At 45.5% G+C, this 10,072-nt stretch overlaps 1 protein-coding gene across 1 annotated transcript; it reads left to right on the plus strand.

Annotated features, from left to right (window-relative positions):
• The first annotated feature begins 1,523 nt into the window (after window positions 1-1,523).
• On the plus strand, window positions 1,524-9,130 carry LOC125750064 (magnesium transporter protein 1-like). Its single transcript, XM_049027353.1, has 10 exons — window positions 1,524-1,687; window positions 2,998-3,167; window positions 3,950-4,067; window positions 4,427-4,567; window positions 4,953-5,093; window positions 5,910-5,999; window positions 6,235-6,298; window positions 6,528-6,602; window positions 7,398-7,488; window positions 8,016-9,130. The coding sequence occupies exons 1-10, from the start codon at window positions 1,601-1,603 to the stop codon at window positions 8,029-8,031; spliced, it is 993 nt and encodes a 330-aa protein (XP_048883310.1). The 5' UTR covers window positions 1,524-1,600; the 3' UTR covers window positions 8,032-9,130.
• The last annotated feature ends 942 nt before the right edge of the window (window positions 9,131-10,072 follow it).

Below are 10,072 nucleotides of genomic sequence, written 5' to 3' on the forward strand. Positions count from 1 at the left end.
TTTATATAAAATGTTACTTGTGTTATTGGAGATGATTTTAACCTGGTCACTATAACCGTCTTTTTCATTTATATCAGGATGGGATACTGTTCAAAACGTTGTTCTGGAATGGAGGGCCAAAATGAGCAAGATTTTTAAGGGCATGTTCGTCATCAATCTAGAACATCGGTTATGGTCAATTTATTACTAATAAGGACGTCAGTTGTATGACGCCATTCAGTATCATTTGATTTTTTTTCAAGTTTTCTATGATAAATGTAGGACTTCCGCGCTCGTTTCACCACACGGCACATACAAAGACATTTTTTAATCGAGTTCTATATAACTGTCTACAGCAGGGGTCTCCAGATCCGTTCCTGGAGAGCTACTGTCCAGTAGGTTTTCTATTCTACCCGGCCAGTAGAAAAACTACTGGACAATAGCTTTCCAGGATCAGAGATGGAGACCCCTGGTCTACAGACTTCCTACTCCCGATCTAGCCATTTAAACGTACTTGAAAGCAGCGCGGGGTAACCCTAGGTCTTCTTCTGAGGAGATGCCGACGATGGTTGGCTGGTGGTGGGGCGGGGGCGACCGGCACTGTGTAAAATGTACCAAAGTCCACCATCCAAAACCAGCTGCGGACCAGCCTCACCGGCCACTAATTAGGCCTATTTAAGCACTACTTTGTACTAGCACCCCGCGTCCACAGTGTCCTCCGGGATTAGCTCAGGATGAATGGATAGATTTTGATTTGCTAGTATTGATGACTTGAAAATTTTTCGCGATCACCTAAACCTTGAGCGAATTTAAAGCGTGTATAGTGTAGCGCCGGAGCATGCTAGGAAATTGCAAGTAGCCCCTGTGTGTGTTATTCTTAATACTCCACTTCCCGGTTGTCTTGTGTGCCCTTGCGTGAACGCTGCCCGATCATCGCGTATCTCTAGGTATTGTAAACTACCCACCACGTGTGTGCTTTACCCTCCAGTGTCAGACCTCCCTGTGTTTTCATCTTACGTGTTGTTTAGTGGTTGTTAATGCCCGCGTTAGTTCGTTTAAAGGTATAATAAAGGGACATTCTTTTTTCCATCTTAAATCCTCATTTACTACTACGATTGCTCGGTCTGCCAGTACAACCTTCGCTAAACCACGAGCTGCCACAAGAAAAATCGACTAGACGTACGTACCGTTTTCCACTAGCGTTCAAATAATAGTGGACATCGGTTTTTAACACTTTCTCCGGTGGGGGCGATCCCTCTCTTTCTATCGGGGGGGGGGGGAGGACCCGGCATCACAAGACGTCTTTGCGGACGTAAATTAACCGCTCCACACGCCTCAGGCCGAAAACCCATGATGTAAATTGATTCTGCGACCCGGTATTAAGTAAACCGTTTGCAGGCGGATCTTTTGCCAACCGAAGTTGCTTTTCATAATAAAATCTCCCGTCACAATTCTGACCAATCACAAAAAAGCAGCGCTTAACCACGCGACCTCTTCCGGCAACAGGCTTCTATTGGCTCCCCCTTCGGTGGGTATGGCCAATGAGAAAGTTGCAATCGTTGCGAGTTGGAAAAGTGATAGCTCACAGGCGGAACTTTTACCGTCGACCTGCGACGGAAATATGGACGTGTCGCTGAAAGTTTTGTGTGGATTGCTCCTTGTTTTGCAACTTTACGGGACGCATACAGATGGACAGGTCAAGAAAGAGGTAATCGGTCGCCGGAACATGACAAATGACGTGTTCCGCGAAAATGTGTGTCGTCCACTCGGGAATATGCCTAGCTAATTTAGCAGGGCAGCGGCGTACAGATGGTGGGCTACAGGTAGCTGGATGAATCTCTTTCTGCTTCCAGGCGTCACTTATCGAGGCTGAATGACTCCGATTCTGTTTGCGGCGGTTAGCTATTAAACATTACTCAACATTACTCGTAACCTGCACCATTTGCATGCATACGTTTGTTTATAACTGTGGAAAGCCGCGGATTATGTAGTTGTTCTTTGTAACTGTGTCCATATACTAATCTTGTGCGCGGCATTCATTTGCCCATTAGCCCTTGAACTCCTCTCCTTGCAGTTAAAATCATCGTAAACTGAGCCGACAGCGTGCGCCCGTGTGTCTTTAAACTGCAGTCTACTCTCTGCCTTGCTAATAATTTCTGTAGTTTATTAATAAGCTACTGTAACCCTTATAAAGCGAAACTCAATGCATCCGATACACGGAGGGCCTAAATTTTTCTGCTTCCTAAACTTTGCACCATCGGCGATTAATGAGTCTCAATTCACGAAGATTTCAAATTGCACGTGGCGGAATTAGCACAGAACTGAAGTATGACAGTGGCATGATAATCTGTTTTGTAATCAGTATAGTATGAGCAGTTGGGTGTGATGTTTTGTAGTTTACAATAGGTTTGCATATTTTGAAGTTCTGCAGAATGTGTGTGCAAGGATTATAGACACACACAGGTCTGCAAAAAAAAAAAATCAAGTGACCACTCAATATTTCAGAAAATAAAACTGCATTTTAAAATCTTGGTTTAATCCTGGTTCTGCTGGGAGGAGGCTACACTGTGAGGCAGGCTGCTTCCGGAGGTAAAATTTCTAAGACACACAAGAAAAAGGTGAAGCGGGAGACACTGGCAATAACCAAAATCCTGCCAGGTAGAGGGCAGAAGCAACTTTCCAATGCCTGAGATGACCGTGCAGGTGTGAAGTGCATTGCTAGGACAGTTCATATCAGGCTCTTAGAAGCAGGACTGAAGACCCATAAAGCAAGGAAGAAACTCTTCATTAATGAGAAACAGGGAAGAGAGAGGCTACAGTTTTGAAAATAAAATATATTATTCACAGATGCACACTCATAAATTGAGAAATGAGTGAAACAAAAAATTGTGCTGTGGTTTCTCAATTTTTTCCAGATATATAATATATATTTTCATAAAATGTGCAACCTGAAATTCAAAATCACTTCAGCTTCCGGGTAGTCTCTCACCAAAATAATGGCTTGGTTTTGTTACAAAGACACTGCTGTCTGACAAAGTCAGTCAGCTGATGGATTGGGCCAGCAGGCGACCAGTGATCCGCATGAATGGTGACAAGTTTCGGCGCTTCGTCAAGGCTCTCCCACGCAACTATTCAGTGGTGGTGATGTTCACTGCCCTCCAGCCCCAGAGGCAGTGTGGAGTGTGCAGGTAAGGGCCATTTTGTTTTTATCAAGGGTTTTTAAGTCTCTGGTTTGATCGGGGAAAAGCTATTTAATATTTTTCCATCTGCATGCGGAAAAGTACATAATTCTTATTTCCTTGCACATGACAAAAACAGCCCACTGAATTAATATTTTAAGTTGTTTATTCATCCTTCAATTGTAGCTGAAGGGGCGGCATGGTGGTGCAGTGGTTAGCACTGTCGCCTCACACCTCTGGGACCCGGGTTCGAGTCTCCGTCTGGGTCACATGTGTGCGGAGTTTGCATGTTCTCCCCGTGTCGTCGTGGGGTTTCCTCCGGGTGCTCCGGTTTCCCCCCACAGTCCAAAAACATGCTGAGGCTAATTGGAGTTGCTGAATTGCCCGTAGCTGTGCATGTATGAGTGAATGGTGTGTGAGTGTGCCCTGCGATGGGCTGGTCCCCCATCCTGGGTTGTTCCCTGCCTCGTGCCCATTGATTCCGGGATAGGCTCCGGACCCCCCGCGACCCAATAGGATAAGCGGTTTGGAAAATGGATGGATGGATGGAATTGTAGCTGAATAGTTTTTGTCTTTGTATTTTTTCAGCCTTTGCTAATCTGAGCCTAATTTTCTTACAATATGCAAAAGGTCAAATTCTTAAGGGCAGTCTACTTTTTAGAGACCCCTGACACCCCAATATCCCCCTTCACCACCCCCGTACTGCAACACATGTCATACTCCCACCAGGGCTTTCACTGTGGGGTCGACTTTGCCCCGTTCTGGAAGCTGAGCTGTGTTTCCGTACACAGGCAGGCCGACGACGAATACCAAATCCTGGCCAACTCCTGGCGTTATTCCAGTGCATTCACCAACCGCATCTTCTTCGTCACTGTGGATTTCGATGAAGGCTCGGATGTCTTTCAGATGGTAGCGTTTCTCGATTTACTGCGGCTGCATCACACCTAGCATCATTGAATGTGCTTTGGGGCTGGATCTCGGTCTTGGCCTCAGGTCCCCTGTTTTTGTTCTAGATCTGAACCTGCATGCCATAGCCAGGTAATCAAGGGCCATTTAATCAGATAAGAAATCAATTTAGGTGCGTCAGTGGAACACAATGTAAATTGTACTAGCTGGGTGACCTGGGCTGGCTTAAGAATCACTGTGTGGTGTTGATGTGTGACTGGTCATGTGACACCAGTGGAATGGCTGCAGCTTGTGAATGACGCTGACTGGCAGTTCAGTGCTTTCGCACCCGTTCTCAAGCCTTCTGCTACCTTTCCTCCCAGCTGAACATGAACTCCGCCCCCACGTTCATCCACTTCCCGCCGAAGGGGAAGCCCAAGCGGGCCGACACCTACGAGCTGCAGATCCGCGGTTTCGGGGCGGAGCAGATCGCCCGCTGGATAGCCGACCGGACCGACGTCCATGTAAGAGCTCAGATCCCTACCCCCTTCATGATGCTCAGATTTCACTAGAACAGGGGAAAGCTGTCATTCAGTTCAGGCTCGTTATCTGATGTTTTCTTCTGAATCATCAGGTTCATTTTTTTTAAGTGGGGTATTTTGCTGGTATAATTGAGAATAAGTACCCACAGTTCAAGGGCACCACAATACCGCTCCCTGGAGGCCTTTCAACAAATTACTACCTGCTTCCCCCAGAATAATTAACTGGGCGAGTTTGTGCTTCTGTCAGTAATAAGGAGGTGCTGGTGTTGCGACGATTAGCGGGTGGGCTGGGGTCTGGGGTCTGGGGTCCAGCGTCTAGGGTTCGGGAAGCGAAAGGCTCAAGCTCAGCATGTCTGCTCCTGCCCAGATCCGCATCATCCGGCCACCGAACTACGCCGGGCCGCTCATGTTGGGCTTCCTGCTGGCGGCCATCGGGAGCCTGGTGTATCTGCGCCGCAACAACATGGACTTCCTGTTTAGCAGGACCACCTGGGGCTTTGCAGCACTGGTAGGTGGAGAGAACCTTCCCTATTGCTCATGCTGTCCTTCCCAGTGCTGGTGCCTTTGCATGGAGTTACGAGGCCCTTGACTTCAGGCTCCGGGGGCCTCACACACTGGTTCACCTTGTGCTGTGGTCCCCACGTTTGCTCTCACCTGCATGTATATCTGTATTTCTTGTGGAGAGCAAGAAGGCGGTCGCTGCAGTTGGGTGATGTTCCCGTTTATTCCAAATCTTCGGTTCACATAAAAAGGACCTTTTGCTTTAACCTACAACACTTGTGCTGTATAATGTGCTGGCAGCGTGCTGTCTGTACCATGCTGTCTACTCTACAGGTGCTACGGTGTTCCCTCCGCCATCCACACCGTCCAAGCGGAAAACACCCATTCATACCCACCTATCCTCACGTGATCAGATCACACCATGCAATACACCCCCAAGTGGCCAAAATGCATAGTACACCCCAAAGTTATAAATGGCTTCCACAGGGATTCATAAAGTATCGCTATTCTATTTGTTTCTATTTATTCTCTTCTTAATAGTTGTTTTCTATGTAAATATTAATTAGCCTGTTCATTAACAAAGGAATATAATTCTGTTGTCTTGTTTCTTGTGGAGATCTTGGTTCCATTGGAGACCCAAGGTGAATGTGGATCTAATCAAATGGTTTTGTATTAGGAAACTGCAGCAAAAATTGTGCAAAATAGCTGCCATCAGGCAACAGTGTCATTCCACAGACTCGGGTTCCATTGCCTGTCAGGGTTTTGGGCAGACTTTGGTGTCTGTAGAATCTCCTCACAGGTTTGCGCGCCCTTCCTCCTGCAGAGCGTGGTCCTGATCATGACCTCTGGGCAAATGTGGAACCACATCCGAGGACCTCCCTACGCCCACAAGAACCCCAGCACAGGGCAAGTGGTGAGACACCGATTTTAAAGCTTTAGTAGCCCAGTGTTGGGGGTATCTGGACAACATGGGTCACTGAGCTCAGAGTGCCTGACACCCAGGGAGGTGCACTGAGACCCGTGCGCCGAGGTTTGTCGGTATCGGCTTCTAACCTCGTAGGTTGTGTAGATCATTAACTCCTTGTCCATCTCCTGGGCCATCGAGCTTTGATCACCAGTCTGTCTTGTGCTCCCTTCTCCACACCCAGAACTACATACACAGCAGCAGCCAGGCGCAGTTTGTGGCGGAAACCCACATCGTCCTCCTCTTCAGTATCCTTTAAGCGGCAGAGCAGGGACCTCACATGGGGGGGGCTATCGGGTAAAACGAAGTGGAGGAGCACAGCCACCAGGATTGTGTTTTTGTTCTTTTATATAACTAAAAAGAGAATATAACTAAAAGACCCTTTTGTCCGCTTCAGAGCAATTATGTTGCTTGCTATTCCTTGCGTTCTCGACTCCTCTCCTTCCCGTGGATGTCCCCCTTAACGCAGCTTCTGAGATGCCGCCATCACCCTGGGTGTGGTTCTCCTCCTCGAGGCTGCCACGTCTGATATGGACATAGGCAAGAGAAAAAGTAAGCTGCTTTATTACGGTTGTAGTTGTCTTGCATATATGATTTGAAGTTGTATATTGTGCTACTGTATCGCACCTGAGGGCCTTTGGGAGATGCAACAATGGACTGCAGTGTTTCCTGTGGATCAACAGGTTTGGCATGGGGGGGGGTGGGGGGGTGATACTGCTGAAAAGAAATACAGACACCACACCGTTGTTGTAACATAGGGTTTGTTTTATTGTTTTAATTACTGTGTGTTAACCTCTGTAAGTTAAACAACCACTTAAGACCATACTACTTCATAAAATAACTTGTTATTTTTCAGTGACAGTTATAACTGTTTTTGTTTAGTTGCTAAAGCTCATTGGAGCTTTATAAGTGTCTCTGCTAAATGGCAGCTTATGTAGCCAATTAATGCTGCTGAATTCTTTAGTGCACACAGGGAGGTGACAGGCATCGGACTACCCGAGCAAGTCACCAAAGATCTGGATTAGACGATCGATTTTAGATGCGTTTGTTTATATATTTATTTATTTCATTTGCCATGGAGGGAAAAGTTTTGGTGTGGCGAGCTGCCACTGAAAAATGCTACCTGTGTAAACAGTGGATTAAGATGATGGGAGACGCTTCATAGGTGTGTCTCCAGCGTGTAAACGGTTACGCCAAATCACCAGTGGCTGACACGCGGTGCTGATCAATCACCGCTGATCCAGCGGTTTAATGTTCTTTGTACTTGGAAATTCAGCCGATTCCATGGGTATTTGCACGTGATGCGATGGATTAAGCGAATAACGTACGTGGTTTTCCCTCCCCCAGTTATGTGTGTGGCCGGCATCGCCCTCGTCGCCTTGTTCTTCAGCTGGCTGCTGTCCGTCTTCAGGAGCAAGTACTATGGGTATCCATACAGGTCAGTCGTCGTCCTACCTTAGCCGAACTCACCTACATTAGTCACCATGCTGTTGGAGGGAGGCTTATTGGATGCACTTTTTAACGATAATCAGGGCTGCCCCTAAGGGGGGAGAGAGGGGAAGACTCTCAGGGCCCAAATGCTAGGGCCCAGACAAGTCTGCGGCCGGTGAGCATGACTTGGGGCATAATCACTGAATCTGATGTTTTGTGAAAACTGCAAAACAGATCAATGCACATTTAGCAGGTTTCTGCTCTTAAACGAATTAGTAGCTTTGTTTAGGAGAGGGGGGCGCTGTTGAATGTTGGTAGAATGATTCTGGGGCCTAGCCAGGTCTTTATACAGCCCTGAACATAAGGATGATGGACTATTATCACCTCGTTATTATTTTATCGTTAGCAGTAGGTGTTGGCATAATCAGTATTTTTGTGCTTGATACCTGATCCAGAAGGAGGAGCCAGCAGTGAATGAATGCATGTCCTCCTTCACTCATTCATAATGGCCTTGTGTCTTGTTCCATCTTACAGTTTTCTGATGAGCTGAAAATCCATCTTGGTGGAAGACGAAGGCGGGGGGGGGGGGGGCGGGAAACACTGGAAAAACAATGTGCCTTCATGCTCGGTGATCATATGACCCATTTGACCATTATCATTCATCTCCTGTCACGTGACTTTTGGCTCACGATGTGAGATGTGTCAGTCTAACTCTTATATGCTCCTTCAAAGACATCAGCTGTGACATTTGAGACACTTTAATGGCAAATTAAATTTTTCAAAAAAACATTCACACATCCACAAAGTACGGAAACTTAGCGGGATGATCTACCTCGTACAGTTTCTCTCTTGTCCTTGAAGTTTTCTTTTAATGTCCCCCATTTTCAGTTTTCAGCACCTCCCCTTTCTGTTTTTTTTTTTACCTTCTATTTCCAGAATGTTTCCAGTCAGGAAACTGATTTTTTTATTATCATCATAATTATATCCTGTTTGGATTCAGGTATTTTAATCATTCAGGTAATTAAATTCAACTGTAACTTCACTGGCTGAAATAAAAAGAAAATCTGGGTTGATTATTGCTGGCTTAGGCACCTGTGAATTTGGAAACACGAGGAAAAAATGATGCAACCTTTGTTCCCCCAGTATCTAGATAAAGTTTATCACATGCTTAATATTCAGGGATGCACTAAACTGGTAAGCAAGTACACGTTCACCTTTAAGCGCTAGACAGGCTGCAACTGATTGCTGAAACAATGCAAATGCGTATTTGATGTGCGTTTACAGTGCTTTGACAAGAAATTACTGTGCATTTTAACATCTATATCCTAATTCGTACTTCATTTGTGGTCTAAAAGTTAAAATACATGATAAATTCTTGTCATTGCAGTGCAAATGCACATACAATGTAGTACACATTCGCGGTGTTATAACAATTATTCTTAAAGGTGAGTGTGTACTTGCATGCCAGGTGTATGCATCCCTGTTTATAAAAAAAATTCAGTGTGGTTTGGTCTGGCTTGTTGGGGGGGGGGGGGTAGTTATCCTTCTGTATTGTATGGTTATTTATCGGGGGCGTTTCATCTGGGTGGAGCTGTCAATAATACCATGTTTGGCAGTGCAGATTTTCCTATTAAAAGTGCCTTAAAGTGTGTTGTGTGTGTGCTTTGACTTTTGGACATTCTGACGCTGGTCTGGAATGTAACTGATTCTTAATTCATCTTTGTGAGGCAGTTGTCCTTCTGTCCCATCTTGCTTTTTATGCGACAGACAGACACGTGTACAGGTGAGTGCAGGTTAATGGGTCACAGTCTGGTGCCCCTGGAGTAAATGGGGTCTCAAGCTGTGGCTTCATACCTTCAGGGTTGGGGGATTGAATCCTACCTGCCTGAATGTGGAATTTGCTCATTCACCCAATGGCATGCAGGTTTCCTCTTCATATTCCAGTTTTCTCTTGTTGTTTTCTCCAAAGACGTACAGTTCGGGTAACTGATGACTAAATTTTGTGTGTGTGTGTTGCTTAGGGCAGCAAGTCATAACACTTCCTGCCAGGGAACAGGCCCTGCTTCCTGTGTCTGTGTGTCTGTGTCTGTGTCTGTGTGTGTGTGTGCGCGCTCGTTCGTTCGTATCCTGCAGTGGACAGGCTCCAGCCCCCCAACCCTGACTAGGTGAAATGGTTCCCTGCAAGAGGGATGAATTTTCACAAGCTTGCAGTCTCTTGCTGTGTGTGTTAGGTATACAGACATAAAGCAGGATGTTCAGAAGACCATATAGAATGTGTTGTCATTTTTGCAGATGTGTTTGTAAATGTATATTTCTCAATTTAAATGTTATGCCCATTGTACCAGTAGTCTAGATGTTGCTTGATTATTATTCTCTAACAGTGGTAGAAATATATTAGTGTATCCCCTCTCTGTTCAAGTAACCCACTTGCATGTCTTACACATCTGCTAAGGACATTTTTTGTCATTTTTTTTAAACTTCCTTATGCAAAGATGCCATTTTAGAATTTTGTAAAAATGTTTTTTTTATACTTTTTATCAAAACTGTAAAAAATCTTAAACACCTTATTTAAGATGTTAGCTGCTTTTTAA

This window comes from Brienomyrus brachyistius, chromosome 10 (assembly GCF_023856365.1).
Source record: "Brienomyrus brachyistius isolate T26 chromosome 10, BBRACH_0.4, whole genome shotgun sequence".
NCBI lineage: Eukaryota > Metazoa > Chordata > Actinopteri > Osteoglossiformes > Mormyridae > Brienomyrus > Brienomyrus brachyistius.

What these genes read in the sequence shown, in the direction of transcription:
- LOC125750064 (XM_049027353.1), top strand. Translation starts at nt 1,601, where the DNA reads ATGGACGTGTCGCTGAAAGTTTTGTGTGGATTGCTCCTTGTTTTGCAA. An exon ending in CCGACCGGACCGACGTCCAT is followed by an intron (nt 4,568 to 4,952) that starts GTAAGAGCTCAG and finishes GCTCCTGCCCAG; the next exon opens with ATCCGCATCATCCGGCCACC. An exon ending in ACCCCAGCACAGGGCAAGTG is followed by an intron (nt 6,000 to 6,234) that starts GTGAGACACCGA and finishes CTCCACACCCAG; the next exon opens with AACTACATACACAGCAGCAG.